This window comes from Hippocampus zosterae, chromosome 2, assembly GCF_025434085.1.
Source record: "Hippocampus zosterae strain Florida chromosome 2, ASM2543408v3, whole genome shotgun sequence".
NCBI classification, from domain to species: domain Eukaryota; kingdom Metazoa; phylum Chordata; class Actinopteri; order Syngnathiformes; family Syngnathidae; genus Hippocampus; species Hippocampus zosterae.
This window is the reverse complement of record NC_067452.1, coordinates 5,744,656-5,762,061: the sequence shown is the minus strand read 5'-3', so window position 1 is coordinate 5,762,061 and position 17,406 is coordinate 5,744,656. Positions and strand designations below refer to the sequence as shown.

The 17,406-nt window shown below is 47.2% G+C and overlaps 2 protein-coding genes across 3 annotated transcripts in view; one reads left to right on the top strand and one right to left on the bottom strand.

Moving 5' to 3' along the window:
- The window catches only part of abcb6a (ATP-binding cassette, sub-family B (MDR/TAP), member 6a), a 139,137-nt gene that overhangs the window by 5,388 nt on the left and 116,343 nt on the right, over nt 1-17,406 (bottom strand). The window contains exons 2-3 of one of the 2 annotated variants that reach the window (XM_052058725.1): nt 1,499-1,610; nt 822-1,357 (exon numbers count right to left, since the gene is read on the bottom strand). In XM_052058725.1, the coding sequence (XP_051914685.1) occupies nt 822-1,337 (516 nt within the window). In that variant the 5' untranslated portion in view covers nt 1,338-1,357; nt 1,499-1,610. Of the gene's footprint in view, nt 1-821; nt 1,358-1,498; nt 1,756-17,406 lie in introns of those variants that run through there. The other variant, XM_052058724.1, reaches the window with a different exon arrangement.
- rpl31 (ribosomal protein L31) overlaps nt 1-17,406 on the top strand; it is a 237,082-nt gene that overhangs the window by 128,700 nt on the left and 90,976 nt on the right. The gene's annotated exons all lie outside the window — the stretch shown is intronic.

Genomic DNA, 17,406 nt, shown 5'->3' with positions numbered 1-17,406 from the left:
GACAAATTCCTTGTGTGTTCTACATACTTGGCCATTAAAGATGATTCTGATTCTGATGACTTAAGCCTGTCCACATGAGGCAGGCCACGTTTTAAGTCGTTGGAGTGGGAGGGGCAAGATGTGGCCTCTTACTGACAGTTTCTTGTAGCTGAACGTTAGACAGTGACTCAGCAAAAAAGGAGCAGAGCCTGCATCTCACAGCCCTTCATCTAAAGTACTTTTTACATTACTGCAAGTCAGGGCAGCAATCTCATTATACAGGACTGACAACATTGACTTTGAGGAAATAACACACCTATTGTAAACAAACAGACTCTGACCCACTAAACTGGAAGGCAAGTCCTCACTAGTAAATATTAACACTAAATTGAGGCAACGAGCAATGTACGATACTTTGACCCACTCCAATTTGACCAAAAAAAATAAAAGATCACATTACTGAGGGGAGGAAGAGACTTTCATGATAAAAACCCAATTGAAGACACACACAATCTAACAAGATTAATGAGGAAAAACTGAATCAAAATAGCTACCTTTACAATGATAATAATATTAAGTTCTAATCAACAGGTTCAGAAAGGTATTTATTATTGTGGTTGTTATTTGCAGTGTGGTTGACAACGTTACATCATACTAATGTTTCCGTTGTCTCTAATAATTCGGTCACCTTCAGTTTACCAACATGAAACGGGCAATAATATTACAGATCTGTATGTTGCAGTACAATTTTACATTACTGTCCTGCAACAATAAACATTCTTGGGTCTATAAGATTGTTTTGGTGCACCTGGTGTTTTGCCCAAAATTTCAGTGTCTCTCACCAGTTGCTGATTGTCTTCCAGGCCCCACCACCAGTGAGGACTGAACCAGGAAACGAATGCCAGGTTCTCAGCTGCGAACGCCGTTGCCCAGAACAGCAGTAGCGCTGCGCTGTGGCCCCGTGTTCGATCCATGACCAGAGCCCTGCGCCTCTCCACAATAAGCAAGGCAAGCGCCCAAACCCAGGCTATGGCAGAGAAGCAGCCATAGAGCAGCACATAGCCTGGGAGCTGGTCTCCTTGGGTGGCTCGCCAAATCACCCCACCCAGAAACTGAACCAAGACAAGGCTGGAAATTGCCACTTGAAATGTGTAGAGACGCGAGCGGGGGATGAACTTGGGTTCCATTGCTGTGCCATACTTCTGGTAGAAGATGAAGTGGACGGTGCCGAGGAAGATAGAGATGGTGAGCAGGACAGCAGGGACCAGAGTGAAGTAAAAGCAGGGGGCGATTCCTTCGTCCACCCACGTGTGGGAGATGGGAAATCCGGCTTCACAATAGCTGTGTACTAACACCATGACTACTGTCGGGAAAAGCCAGAAAACACACCGGACGATTTGAGCAAGTCATGTTGTTGCTGATTTTGCTTTACAAGCACATCACATCCCAAAACTCAAAGAGACATACAAATGTCGTAACTCTCATACTTTTCGGCGTTCTATCAAGTGCAACAATTACCTTGTTTGAGCTCGACTGACCAATTCACACGCTCCAAGTGTCGGTAGCAGAGCTTGGTATAAAGAAGCTAGCAGATGTCCTAGCTTGCCTTGTCCGATCCAAACAACTTGAAGGTGAGCAACATTAGAGCGTCTGGCGTACAAACTGACTTGTGAGTCATCGGTTCTGTCCGAGGTTGGTTGTCGCACTCCTGTTCGACAACACACAAAACAACCTTGGCGATTGACGTCAGTTTTACACAACCGACGTACAGAACGTGCCTTAGTATTCAGCGCCCTCAAGAGGAGATGAAGAAATCATCATGTTCTACGGTTCGTTCGGGGATGGCATCATGGCAAACTAGCACCAGCTTAATGATGCATTACCGCCTCCAGCGAGACTGGAGTGTGGACTAAGAGAACGTGCAGGAAGAACGAAGAATTGACGACAATAACAGGGAAAAATACATCATAAAAACATTATAACACACCATTGGATTATTTTGGCGAATCTGTCTACTTCTAAATATGCATTCATTCGTTCATCTTCCGAACCGCTTGATCCTCACTAGGGTCGCGGGGGGTGCTGGAGCCTATCCCAGCCGTCTCCGGGCAGTAGGCGGGGGACACCCAGAATTGGTTGCCAGCCAATCGCAGGGCACACAGAGACAAACAACAATGCACGCCCACACTCACACCTCAGGACAATTTAGAGCGTTCAATCCGCCTGCCATGCATTTTTTGGAATGTGGGAGGAAACCGGGGCACAAAGAGAAAACCCACGCAGGGCCGGGGAGGACATGCAAACTCCACACAGTGAGGTCGGAGCTGGAATCGAACCCGGTACCTCTGCACTGTGAAGCTGACGTGCTAACCACTGGGCTACAAGCCGCCCTTACTTCTAAACAATATGAGTAAAAAGGTGAATGGCTTTTACTGACTCTTGCTAGCTCTTGAACAGTCTTACCATTCATATCCTGCTGCCACAGCATCAAAAGAAACGGGGGGATCAGAAATCTTCCTTCAGAAAACAGTGACATGGCGTTAATTAAGATACCCTTTACCCAAATATATGATTTACATTCATCCACTGAAAGTGGCTGCAAATTTTGACGATACATTGATTGAGTGGATTCTATCAGTTATTTTTACAGCATATATTTATTGAGGGGCGGTCGACTGGTTAGCACGCAGACCTCATAGTGCAGAGTTACATGGTTGGAAACCGGCTCCTGCTTTCCTGTGTGGAGTTTGCGTGTTTATCCAGTGCCTGCATGGGATTTCTCTGGATACTCCGGCTTCCTCCCACATTCCAAAGACCTGCACCATAGGTTCTTTATGGTGCAGGTTCTTTACACTCTAAATTGTCGGCAGGTGTGACTGTGAGTGTGAATGTTTTTTTGTCCATATGTGCCCTGTGATTGGCTGGCAACGAGTTCAGGGTGTTCCCTGACTGCTGCCCGGAGACATTTGGGATAGGCTCCAACATGCCCGAAACCCTCATTCGGATAAGCGGATACGAAAATGGATGGCTGGATAGATGGATGAAAAAGATTTGCTGTGGTGCTGTTTCGTGGGTCAGAGAATGGATGGATGGATATTTGAGACAAAGATTACAACAACATTTACATAAATCTTTAATTATAAAACGTTATCCAGTTTTATAATGAAATAATTACTTTTACAATAGAATTATAAATTGGAATTGGACATGGATTGCTATTTATTGAGTAGATACTACCGTTGTTTTTTCTTTTTTTGCGTGCAGGAACATTTGACTTTTTTTTGGAATCACACTTGTACCTGACATAAATTAGGTAGTGTATAAATTACCCATTATTTTATAACTCCTGCTCTGCCAAACATAACCAGGTTCATTTGACATGTTTTTCACGGGTAATATTTAATTGTTTTACAGTTCTGTATCGCCTAAAGTAATAAACGTCGGGGTTGTGCTGAAGTCTATGCCAGCTGTCTTTGACTGAGGGGCGAGGTACACCCTGAACTGGTCGCCATCTTATCTCACACTCACATTCCCACCAGTTAACAAAAAAAAGAAGTCATGACTGCGATATTAAAATTTGACCGTTAGATGGGGCTAAATACAAATGCATAAATGTTGACCGAGAGAGAATAAATCAAACGCGAGCGCTCACACACCAGCCCAAATAGGTACTGAAAAAGAATGCTACAGAACTACTGTGACATGATAGACGGCACATAATATAAATGCAATTTCACACAGATAACTTAGAGCGCCGTCTCATACTGTACAGGAAAAAGAGGATAGGCAGTTTTCCTTAAATTTAAAATTCAAGTGTTCTGAAAAAAAATGCCTGAAAAGCCAGCTGTCTCATCTGGCCTTTGAATAGGGATTAATGAAAGGCTCAGAAGAAAGTGAGTATATACCTGCCTATGAAAGGAAGGAAATAAAGAGGATCATCTTTTCCCGATGGGAGAGTGCAAAGGATTTGAGAAAGACACACACACACACACACACACACACACGCGCGCGCACGCACGCACACACACACGCACACGCACACGCACACGCACACACTCACACACACGCACACACATACACACACACACACAGAGCACAGTGTAAAATCTTTCCATTTAGACTAAAGCCTTCACAATGGTCACACAGAGTTGTTAATCTGCTTCATTGCCACGGTTCTTTTGTGCGAGTGGAAATGGACCTTCTGTCCACCGGCTGGTTGTCACCCCACTCTTTTGTCCTCCTCAAGATGTGACGGTCTGCCCATCACAGCCCTCATCTTCCACTCCTTTTGTGAGCCTTTCTGACTTTAGCATAGACATTCGGTTGGATCTAACACATCTGGAAGGTGGGCTTTTTGTCTTTCATTCTCCCATCGCTTCACTTGTGGCCGAGTGGCACATATGGGACTGTGACAGGTTGAGATGAGAAGAATGTGGACCTTAATCTAATCCTGTGATTTAGCCCGAAAAGAATACTATCAGTTGTGTTGGGAATGCTGCTTCCAATCTCATTAGTCACAAGGGAGATCAATAAAGCTTTCAGTTGCGTTAGATTGTAGTACTCACGATAGAAGCTTTGTGAAATCAGTCCTTGTTTTGCAATTTCTAATACTGAGCCATGATCAATCTATTGTGTGGCCCACGCTGCACAAGAATGAAGACAGCTGGAAAAGTCAGAAACAGCAAGGGGCATCATATTTATTCAGGTTTCTTTTTCTGTGGGAGGTCATAGGGAACACGTAAAATGTACATTTTGTTATGATGTGTGTTTTTAAGTTTTGGTGTTCGTTTACTCTGAAACAGCACCACAACATTTGTGTTTTGGTCTTAGTATTTGTGTGCTATCATGAATTTGGTGTTCCTGTATGGGTCTCTTGTTCATGCCTTCCCTGTCTACTTGTGGTGTTTTTGTTTCCACTTGGTTACATCAGTTTTGCTCCCTTAATATCAACCAATCAGCTCCTTCCAGTCACTTGTGTCTTGTTATGGTGTGCCTAATTGTTTCATAAGTCTGATTATTTATTTCCTGGTTTTCATTCACCCTGTCTCTGGTCATTGTCACCGGTCTTCTGTGGTGGCGTGTCTGTTTCTTTGTTCATCTTGCATTTTGAATTTTCATGTTTGTTTGGGGGTGAACCTTTCTAATGATGATATTTGATCGTGGCACTCAGTCTCCTTGTTGCATTTTGCAAATAAATTCCTGAATTAAGACTCCCTCAACCCATACCTAACATTGCCTGCTTTACTGCGCTTACATCCACCTGCCTTTCAATATATGGGTGTGCACTGCACTACACAGTGGTCAACAATCTTTTTTTTTGTTTGCCATGGACCAGTTCAAAGTCTCTCTTTTTAAGAATGGGAGCTTTTAAAGTGAGTCACACGTATCTTCTGAGTCAAGCTGAAAAAGACAGAAGACATCAAGCTAGTGTGCTAGTTTGATTCAAAGGTAAGCCCCCTCCAGAGTAGCGCACACTCCCTTACAGGGGATTGGATAGGGTTGCTTTAATTTTCAGAGACATGAGGCCTCAGCAGCATGCATGGGATCAACCACACTCACTGTAACAGATGTTGATGCACTTCTCTTCGAAAAATGTTACCCTTTGCCCACTAAGCTTGACAATGTATTAGTTCGGGACAAAACTTTGCCATGCCGGCAGCCACCAATAGTTCAGGTGTTATCCTCCCATCAGTGCAGTAGCCACAACTCAACTCAACTCAACTCAACTCAAATGTATTTATAGAGCACTTTCAAACAGCCATCATGACTCATGTCATCAATTAACATATGTTATTTAACATAACATGTTAAAAAAAATAGTCCGCAAAAAGTCTGCAAACAGTCCGCGAGAAGCTGCAAAATAACAGCGAGTCACATAGAACAACAATACAAATTCAGTTTTTTGTTCAATATCATATAAACACTGAACTATAATCATGACAATTCTAAAAAATAAAATGAAATGTTTGACCGTGTGTCGTGAACCTATCGAATGATTCCACTTCTTCAATTGAACTACTGGAACTAATTAGGTTTTGCTCAAGAATTTAATTCATTTGAATGCACCTGTGAGTTTTAAACAGCAGAATCATTTTGCACCGACTATCTTTGGCATATCATGCTCTCAGGTGCAACATGCTTCAGCCATGCCAACGTTTCAGGTTGTTTTCACAACACCAAGAGGTGAACATGTTGCACAGGCAGAGGTGGCAGTTCTCAGGCTGTTTCTGCAAAACAAGTACACAAGCAGGTTTTCCCCATGCACTTGAGACACACACAACCTCTACAAATTACAAACACGCAGCTTCCAACCAACCAATCAACCACTCATACACTTATTTTTCCTCCCCAGGTGTGTTTGGAGGGAATCGAGGGTGGGGTGGTGCAAACTCCCTCGCCTCCATCCTCTGAGAATTTTTGCATTTACAAATAATCCCATGATGCCGGCAAGTCAAAACAGTTGCAACAAAGGAAATGCAGGATATTGATTTGACATTTGTCAGAGGATTTATATGCTGTCATTCTCCCCGTTTTTTGTCCGTGCCCGACCTTGGTCATGGGAGGAAGGTCTTTTGTGTGGCTTGCTTACTTGATTCTGATGTGTTTACTTGACTTTATTCGTGCGTCTCAGTACAGTGGTACTGTTATGTCTCGGGGGATGCAAACGGTAACTCGAGAAGGACTGATGAGCAAAACGAGCAAGCCCCTATTCTTCTTGATAATAAGCAGTGGGACTGTTTCACTACCATATCAGCCTTTACTCTTTGATTCACTTGACATGTATTCTGATTGTTGAAACTTGTGGAAATTATGTGGTTATGAGCGGCGTGCAAAACGTATCATACAGAGAAATGAGCGATAAATCTTTCAAAACCGGAACTGCCAATGTTTCAGTTTCCTGTGTTACAATATTCAGAAAAAGCAGGATAATGCTTCTGTGTATGATTTTTAACTGGAGCTCAACACAGCAGCATGGGGCTGTAAATTCTGCTTTTTCCTAGGTTTCATTTCTCCACTATGGCACCATTATGGAAGCGAAGAAGCGTGTCATCACATTACAGCAGCACGCATACACAGGCATAAAATATTAGCTGTGCCATTAACAGCCACCCACCCACGCCAAGCACATCGAGGATCTTATCCCACACAAGCCAACACCTCATCTCCCACTTCCCTCTTCTCCATAACACCCACACTGGTGGCTTATGACCCGTTTATGATCACGCTAGCAATAAAGAGCTCAATGAGAATCAACAAAACAAGGCTGAAATCATTCCAGAGCAGGAAATAATACTGTGCACACTTTCACATGAATGCATGTTTAATTATCATGACGAGTTGCCTCAAATGAGTCTACAGTGAATTCCACACCGTTCCATTGTACAGGTGCACATCATGTCATGCAGATGAGACTTGGAGTCGTCAAATCAACGCTAAATCCGTGAAAGAGTGCAATTGACCTATAACTAGCCAATTGAAATCGTATGAATGCTAGTAAGGGTAAAAAACATTGCGGTAGTGTACTCTGCTTCCTGCCTGTTTTAGATATCTCCCTACTCCAACACACCTGCTTCAATTGATCGTCTACAGAGCTTGATGATGATCTGATCGTTTGAATAAGGTCTGTTGAAGTAGAGAGAGAGGTAAAACAGGCAGGATATGACCCTCGAGGAACCAGAGTTCCCTACCCCTTGTATATTTGAAAATTATTCTCCTTGTATAGTTAAACTGCATCTGACCATGATGATTGTTCTGGGCTGAGATAAAACCAATAACAAAATTTTACCCTGTTATTTTTGGAGGATTAGGCTATTTCCACCTGTTGTTGAATCAGAATGATGAGCGAAAAAATCCTTCCTGTATCACTGATGGCATGGATAGAAATTTAGGGGCCATTTAATGAGATGGCCTTTTAACTGAAAACTGCAAAAAGCTGTCTTTTTGGCAAACCTTTCTAAAACCAAATACAGTACTTGGTGCGTAGAGCATTACAAATGCGCATTTGGACAAATTTACTTTTCGTATGCAAAATGGAGGTTGTTTTAGCTGCTCTGTGTGAATGATTGATTATATTGTTCTTTGAAAAGGAAACCAAGACTCTTGTTTTGATGAGATCATTCTCATGTAAAGGCACCCTTACTGTTCTCCAGCCAGGTGTACATGTACACAGTAGACGCATTCAGTGAAACTGCATGCATTACAGTTGCCCTGCTTATTTCTTCACAAAGCGACATTGCCTCCTACTTGCCTGGCATTCTCCTTGTAGCAATTTTCAATTGTTTTACAAATCTACATCTTCACATCAGTGTCATTTGTCACTGTCAATATGCATGGACTGCACCTCATCTCAGTGTCAAATTGAAACGAATCTGAAGTCATCTCTTGCTGTGTAACAAATCCAATTGTCCACATCTGTACAGTGTCCGACTTTGGCGGGCAATTGCAGAGCATGTAAAGACAAAAAACTATTCACATATGTGTTTTTGAAATGCAGGAATGAGTCAGAGTACCTTGAGAAAACCTCAACTATGAGGGAGATGTGCTTACCCCTACTTCACCATGCTGCCTTGCTGTATTAACGAGTAGTATATTCCTCAATTCAACTATTCTGTAGCATCTCTTTGCATTCCAATTGGAAACGTTTCTGATGCAATTTCCCTTTATATGTAATGAAAAGTTGCTGATGGTGTAGTCCAGTGGTTCGCAATTATTTTCTGTCATGCCACCCCCCAAGGAAGAGGAAAACATCTCGCCCCACCCCCGCACGACGATAAATAGTATCATTTGTCTATAAAATTGTTATAAGTACACCTTTGTATACCACTGTATCCTTATTAACGTATAAGAGAATAAAAAAAGATATGGACCAACTTACAACAAAGAATAGCTTTAGTAACTGGAACAGAAAAGAATTAAAGTGCATCTGAAATTCAAAAATAACATGAAATCCTTAATTTAACAATAAATATTTTTTGACTAACCATGTAAAACCATACGATACTGAAAAATACAATTACATAAAATCAATAACTAATAACGCGTTCAAACTAATCACCAACATTATCTCAAGAGCACAATATTAAACAAAAAAAAAACTTTATGCAGCAAAACAAAAATACAGACATTTGATTCACATGTCACAAGGTGGCATGATTGTTGGCAATATTCTGCAATATTCGGCACGGTGGCGCGTTCCACTATTTGAGAAACACTGGTGTAGTGGTGTACGGCCCGGTAGTCCAGTGGTTAGCACGTCGGCTTCACAGTGCAGAGGTACCGGGTTTGATTCCAGCTCCGGCCTCCCTGTGTGGAGTTTGCATGTTCTCCCCGGGCCTGCGTGGGTTTTCTCCGGGTGCTCCGGTTTCCTCCCACATTCCAAAAACATGCGTGGCAGGCTGATTGAACACTCTAAATTGTCCCTAGTTGTGAGTGTGAGTGCGAATGGTTGTTCGTTTCTGTGTGCCCTGCGATTGGCTGGCAACCGATTCAGGGTGTCCCCCGCCTACTGCCCGAAGACAGCTGGGATAGGCTCCAGCGCCCCCCGCGACCCTAGTGAGGATCAAGCGGCTTGGAAGATGAATGAATGAATGAATGAATGAATGGTGTAGTGGTACACTCGCCTGATTTGTGAGTGGGCAGCGTGCAATCGATTCCCATTCAGTGATGGTGTCGATGTGAGTGTGAATGGTTATTTGTCTCTACATGTGCCCTGCGACTGACTGAAGACCAGTTCAGGATGTAGTCTGCCTTCTGCCCGAAGACAGCTGGGAGAGGCTCCAGCAGCCTGTTCAGGATTGTCACGTCCCGTGTTTGCCAGCAGGGGGCAGGCTTTTCCTGCCTACCGCCGACACACCTGTCACCCATCAAGGACTAATTACACAGGCTTTATCTTTGTGCTCGGGCAGTTGACTTACTGCCGGAGAATTCAACGCCGTGCCAATTCTCTCGATTATTACCCTATTCTATTCATTGCCGTGTAGCCTTGCGATTGTGATTACGCGTCGTTAAAATCTACTATTGTCTATTCCTATTATTACCAACCATATTCCTTGCCATTTTCTCGCAAGCGTTTTCTGTTTACTTCCTTTTATTCCTGGTCCTGATTTTGACCAGCGTTTTCTGTTTGTTGCTCCCGGACGGGTATTTTGTGTTTGGTATTAAAATTCATTTGTTCTCGGAACACCTTTTCTTTGTCTGCTTTTTCGGGGATCCACCTCATTATCTTGTTGGGCACGAAGCGATCACTTTATCGCTTCGGACCCAACGTGACAGAATTCTCCGGCCACCATGGATCCCGCAGACTTAGAAAGGATTTTTTCCGCTCTGCCCTGCCGAGAGCAACAGTTGAGTCAGCAGGGCCAAGCCATTGCGGAAATCAGCCGCGCGGTTTCCATGCTGGCTCACAGGTTCGATGATTTCGAACCCCGTCTTGTACGGGTGGAGGAACGGAGAGCACCTCCCTCCGTGATTCGTCCTGCCACCCCTGAGGCACCCGCATCATTTCCCACAATGATGAGTGAGCCTTCGCTTCCACACCCCCCACGTTACGGGGGTGAGCACGGGCAGTGTGGGTACTTCCTCCACCAGTGCTCGCTCGTTTTCGACCAGCAACCATCCCTCTATGCTACTGACGCCGCGAAGGTGGCATATATTATGAGCCTGTTGACAGGTCCGGCGGCGTCATGGGCGATGGCGACAAGCGACGCGAAGCCGAGCCTCCGGTCTTCATTCCACGGCTTCGTGGCGGCGTTTCGCCGGGTGTTCCACCATCCCGTGCGGGGCAGAGAGGCTGAGGGCCGGCTTCTTGAACTCCACCAGGGGAGGCGATCGGTTGCGGACTACTCCATCGAGTTCCAGATTCTGGCCGCCCAGAGTGGCTACGGCGACCGGGCGTTGTGCGGACTGTTTCGTCGTGGATTAAACACCGAGCTCAAGGATGAGCTGGCGACTCGCGACCACAGCTCCAACCTGGAGGAGTTAATCGAGCTCTCCCTGCGACTGGACAACCGCCTGAGAGAGAGAAACCGGGAGCGGGGAGGTGATCGTTCTCCGTCCCGGTGTGCCACGTACTGCGGGGAGGAGCCGATGCAGCTGGGTGGCGAAAACGTAGGACCGGAGCAGAGATGGCGCCGATTCGACGATCGGGCTCGGTCTGACAGCTGTCAACGGGGACCTCATGCTGCTCCCAGCCGACCGGGACATTCCCCATCCTCGCCCTCCAAAAACTGTGAGTCCCGACCCCGCGCAGAGTCCCCCACGCCTCGGCGAACTGACTCCCGGCCGGGACACACCGGGAGACTGGAACTCGAGGGTGAGATATTTGAGGGGTCCCGATCGCGGCGGGTTAGGGCTCTGATAGACTCGGGGGCTGATGGTTGTTTTATGGATACCGACTTCGCCGCTGACCTGGGCTGTTATGTCGAGAAGTTGGCCGATAAGAAGCGGGTTTGTGATCTCGATGGGCGCCTCCTGGGGGTCGTGACGCAAAGAACAGAACCACTAAAACTAAAATTATCCGGCAACCATGTTGAGCATCTACGGTTCCATTTAATGCAGTGTCGTAACGCCCCGGTTATTCTCGGCTTGCCCTGGCTCAGGACTCACAACCCCGTAATTTCCTGGGAGCGTCCGGCAATAGAGAGTTGGAGCCGGAACTGTTATGAACGTTGTCTAGGATCAGCCGTAGGGCAGCACGAACGTGCCGGTGACGACATCCCCGAAACTATCTGCCTTGACGGAGTGCCAGACTGCTATCATGACTTGCGACAGGTGTTCAGCGAGGATCGCGCACGCTCCTTGCCCCCGCACCGACCCTACGATTGCGCCATAGACCTGCAGGCGGGCGCTCCGTTACCAACCTCACGGCTGTATCAGGTGTCTAAACCCGAGCGCGAGGCACTCACGGAATACATCAACAGCTCGCTCGCTGCAGGTCTAATTAGACCATCGCGATCGCCGTTAGGTGCGGGGTTTTTCTTTGTTGAGAAAAAGGACAAATCCCTGCGACCGTGTGTGGACTATCGAGGTCTGAACGACATCACGGTAAAAAATAAGTATCCGCTACCGTTGCTAGACTCCGCCTTCGCTCCTTTACAATCAGCCACAATCTTTTCAAAATTAGATTTACGCAGTGCCTACCACCTGGTTCGCATCCGGAAAGGTGACGAGTGGAAGACTGCTTTTAAGACCCCGCTCGGACATTTTGAATATCTGGTTATGCCCTTCGGGCTGACAAATGCTCCCGCCGTTTTTCAGAATCTCATCAACGACGTGTTGAGAGACATGCTGAACATTTTCTGTTTCGTCTATCTCGACGATATTTTAATTTTTTCCCAATCTATCCAAGAACACAAGCGACACGTCAGACTGGTATTGCAGCGTTTATTAGAGAACAGGCTCTTCGTCAAGGCAGAGAAGTGCGAATTCCATGTACCTGTCATCTCCTTTCTGGGGTTTATTATTGAGCAGGGCAAGCTGAGAGCAGACCCCACCAAGACGGAGGCGGTGACGAACTGGCCAACACCGACTAACCGGAAGGAGTTGCAACGCTTCTTGGGGTTCGCTAACTTCTACCGTCGTTTTATTCGCGGCTACAGCCAAAAGGTACTCCCGTTGACCCGTCTGACGTCCACAAAAATCCCATTCAAATGGGACTCGGCTGCGGAGTCGGCATTCTCTGGCTTAAAGGCCGCATTCACAAATCCCCCGGTGTTGCACCATGCTAACCCGGACTTCCCGTTTGTCGTAGAGGTGGACGCCTCGGATTCAGGGGTCGGGGCTGTTCTGTCGCAGCGTTCCCCGGTCGACCAGAAATTGCACCCCTGCGCCTTTTTCTCTCGTCGACTCAGTACAGCAGAGTCCAACTACGATGTGGGCAATCGTGAACTGCTAGCTGTAATCGTCGCCCTACAGGAATGGCGCCACTGGCTCGAGGGGACTAAGGAACCGTTCACGGTCTACACCGACCACAAGAACTTGGAATATCTCCGCTCGGCTAAAAGACTCAACCCCCGTCAGGCCCGTTGGGCACTATTCTTAACCCGGTTTAATTTCATCCTCACTTACTCTCCTGGCTCTAAGAACACCAAGCCCGATGCCCTTTCCCGTCTCCACGACCCCGTGGAGAGGGACCGGTCACCAGAGACCATCCTCCCGACCCGGTGCATCGTGGGGGCGTTGAGGTGGGAGATTGAACAGAAGATCCAGGAAGCCCTGGATGGTGTCCAGGTCCCGGCTGGATGCCCCACAGGGAGATTGTTTGTTCCCCCACCTCTGCGCTCGGAGGTGTTGCAGTGGTGGCACGGGTCCAAGGTGGCCTGCCATCCTGGGGTGAACCGGACTGTGCATCTCGTCACCCAGCGGTTCTGGTGGCCGGAGCTTCGGAAGGATGTGGTGGACTATATCAATGCCTGCTCCGCCTGCGCCTGCGGCAAGGTCTCACATAGGCCTCCGGCAGGCCTGCTCCAGCCATTGCCCATCCCTCCTCGACCTTGGTCACACATCGCCCTGGATTTCGTCACGGGCCTTCCTCCATCCCGTGGGCGGTCGGTCGTCCTCACCATCGTGGACCGGTTCTCTAAGGCGGCTCATTTTGTTCCGCTGTCTAAGTTGCCATCTGCACTGGAGACCGCCGACCTCCTAGTCCAACACGTCTTCCGTCTCCATGGGATCCCGACGGACATCGTCTCGGACCGGGGGCCCCAGTTCGTGTCCCGCGTATGGAAGCAGTTCTGCCGATCCCTCGGGGCCACGGTCAGTCTGACCTCAGGATATCACCCCCAGTCCAACGGACAAGCCGAGCGTGCCAACCAGGATCTGGGGGCGGCCCTCCACTGTGTATGCCTGCGCAGTCCCTCCTCCTGGGTCGACCATCTACCGTGGGTGGAGTACGCACACAACACCCTCGTCTCTTCAGCCACTGGTAGGTCCCCCTTCATGTCGGCCTACGGGTATCAACCGCCGCTGTTCCCGTCCCAGGAAGGACAGGTGGAGGTCCCGTCTGTGCAGCATCACCTCAAGCGAGCCCACCGCGTGTGGAAAGAGGCCCGAGCTGCATTGGCCCGCACGGCGACCCGGAACCAGCAGATCGCGGACCGTCGTCGGCGCCCGGCACCTACTTACGTGGTGGGGCAGGAGGTGTGGCTGGCTACGAGGGATCTCCGCCTGGCCGGCACGTCCGCGAAACTGGGGCCCCGATTCACTGGTCCGTTCGTGGTCGAGTCCATCGTCAGCCCCGTCACGGTCAGGCTCCGGCTGCCGCCCGCCATGAAGGTTCACCCCGTGTTCCACGTTTCCCTGCTCAAACCAGTGGTTTCCAGTCCCTTGGCTCCGCCTTCCACTCCGCCCCCCCCTCCGCGGGTCGTCGACGGTGACCCGGTGTACACGGTTCGTACCGTCCTGGACTCTCGGCGCAGGGGTAAGGGTTTCCAGTATCTGGTCGACTGGGAGGGCTACGGGCCTGAAGATCGGCAGTGGGTGCCCCGCTCCTGGATCCTTGATCCGTCCCTTCTGCGCGACTTCCACGCAGCTCATCCGACCAAGCCGGGTAGGCCGCCGGGAGGCGTCCGTTGAGGGGGGGGTACTGTCACGTCCCGTGTTTGCCAGCAGGGGGCAGGCTTTTCCTGCCTACCGCCGACACACCTGTCACCCATCAAGGACTAATTACACAGGCTTTATCTTTGTGCTCGGGCAGTTGACTTACTGCCGGAGAATTCAACGCCGTGCCAATTCTCTCGATTATTACCCTATTCTATTCATTGCCGTGTAGCCTTGCGATTGTGATTACGCGTCGTTAAAATCTACTATTGTCTATTCCTATTATTACCAACCATATTCCTTGCCATTTTCTCGCAAGCGTTTTCTGTTTACTTCCTTTTATTCCTGGTCCTGATTTTGACCAGCGTTTTCTGTTTGTTGCTCCCGGACGGGTATTTTGTGTTTGGTATTAAAATTCATTTGTTCTCGGAACACCTTTTCTTTGTCTGCTTTTTCGGGGATCCACCTCATTATCTTGTTGGGCACGAAGCGATCACTTTATCGCTTCGGACCCAACGTGACAAGGATAAGCGGTGTTGAAAATGGATGGATGGATGTAGAGAAAATATCAAGAATGATGCACTTATGCCAGATATGGAGTTTTACTGATGAGCACAGCTATTCACAAATTTGCCCGATGGGCAATCTTGACAGCCCCCTTGACATTATCTGTACCAACTTATTTTCCTCCCGAGATTGACAAGTTTGTTGAGATCATCACAAATTGATGTACCGTACAAGACTTATCTGGTTCGTTCATACATTGAAAGCATTTGAATCAAGATCACTACATCAACAGCATTCCTCTCAACACCTGACTGACAAATACAATGAGTTTAGCTGTTTTGACTCCCACGCTCAAGAGTTCAGATAGATGATTTGAGCTGTTTTTAGAATTGTGTTGAGTAAACCATCAATCGTTCTTTTCATTTTCTTTGTTGAACATGCAATGTGGCTAAAACAGCTCCAGGGCAATGCAGCAACGTGAATCTGAATGCCTTCTTATGCTGGAACAATTGTGCAATCGAGGAGTTTAGAATAATTTCTCTGTGGTTGTTTGCATTGTTTTTTTACTGCCGAACAAGGTTTGTGAGGGGACAGACAGTGAGAATAGAGTAAACCCATAGCAGAATAACAAGGTAAATGACTCTATATTCAGATATGTTGCAGTTGTTCTTGCCAAAAACTGGTGCATCTGGTTTTTGAGCCAATGCAAACCTTCTTTTGCCTGTTTGGGAATTTGGCAGACCGCTCTGGTGGGTGTTCTGGTGTTCCAGGATCAATTTTCTTTTGAATTTCAGATGCATTTAAAATCTTAAAATCTTTTCTGTTCCAGTCACTAAAGCTATTCTTTGTTGTAAGTTGGTCCATATGTCTTTCTTTTTTGTTCTCTTGTACGTTAATAAGGATACAGTGTTATGCAAATATGTACTTATAACAATTTTATAGACAAATGATACTATTTATAGTTGCTCGGGGCAAGGGGAGATGTTTTCTTCTTCCTGGATGGTGGCGGCGGGGGGGGGGGGGGGGGGGGGGGTCATGAAAATAATTGAGAAGCACTGCTGTTGTGTAACGTGACTTTGGTGAATTTGATCAAGGTGCTCCCAGGCCGATTTTGAGCTCCGCGTACACGAGTGGTGGATGACATTGTATTCCTAAATATGACAATGACGTGCATCGCATCCTCTGAATCATTGTAGAAATTAATTTGAAATTGAATGCTCAGGGTGTCCCCAGCCTACTGCCTGAAGACGGCTGTGATAGGTTCCAGCACGCCCGCGACCCTCATGATTATCAGCGGCTTGAATAATGGATCAGGGGTTGAACATACTTTTGAAATCATCAAGCTGGCCACGTCACAGCTGCGGTGGTTAACACATAGATGATCTCCCAATTTACATCATCTGCCCGAGGTCTACTTGCAGTTCCTGCGTGCTTCCACCTCCTGCATGGACTTAAGCAAATCCGTTTCTACCTGTCTCATCAAGGACCGCACCTCTTAAATGCCAATTTTAATAGGAATGAGAGGAGCTGCTTTGATTGGTAGGGCATCAAGGCAGCTGTGTTCATACCTGTGTTTCACTGCACCAAGCTGCATACATCTGTGGAAATACCACAACCCAGTCGAGTCTGTACCTGCACATATTTAGACCACACTTCCTGCCAGACTTGAGCAATGAACGAAAATAGAGCCCAATGCAGTGATTGGAAAACTACGGCTAAGATATAGCACTAGCTGGTAGCTCTCCAGCGTCAGAGAGACTGACTTTGCATCTCCGACGCGTCGCTTACAGCACATGATCGCAGGGACTCACCATTGTAGTCCTCCCCATCTGCCATTGCGATAGTTGTTGATAGTCCATTGTAAATAGTTCGCCTGTCACTGCTATTATGCTGCCAGCATGACTGCGTAAACAAATACGAGTAGGGATCGCCCGCTTGACGTCCGGCGCTCTATAAATGGAACCTTCTCTACACCGGGATTGGGTGAAAATTGGCACAGTATATCATATTGGTGTGTGACTGGTCCACGGAAGATAGGACTGACCGACAAATAAACAAATGACAGTTTAATGTGTTTTGATAGGCCACTTGCAGCAGGCTTTGTTTACTGCAGTGGCAGACAGAAATTTCAACAAATGGCAGAATAATATGAAACTATTTCAACTTTGGGAGGCCTGGTGGTCCAGTGGTCAGCGCGTCGACCTCACAATGCAGAGATCTTGGGTTTTCTCCGGGTGCTCCGGTTTTCTCCCACATTCCAAAAACATGCAGGGCAGGCTGACTGAACACTCCAAATTGTCCCTAGGTGAGAGTGTAAGCCCGGATGGTTGTTCTTCTCTGTGTGCCCTGCGATTAGATGGCAACCAGTTCAGTGTGTATGAGCCT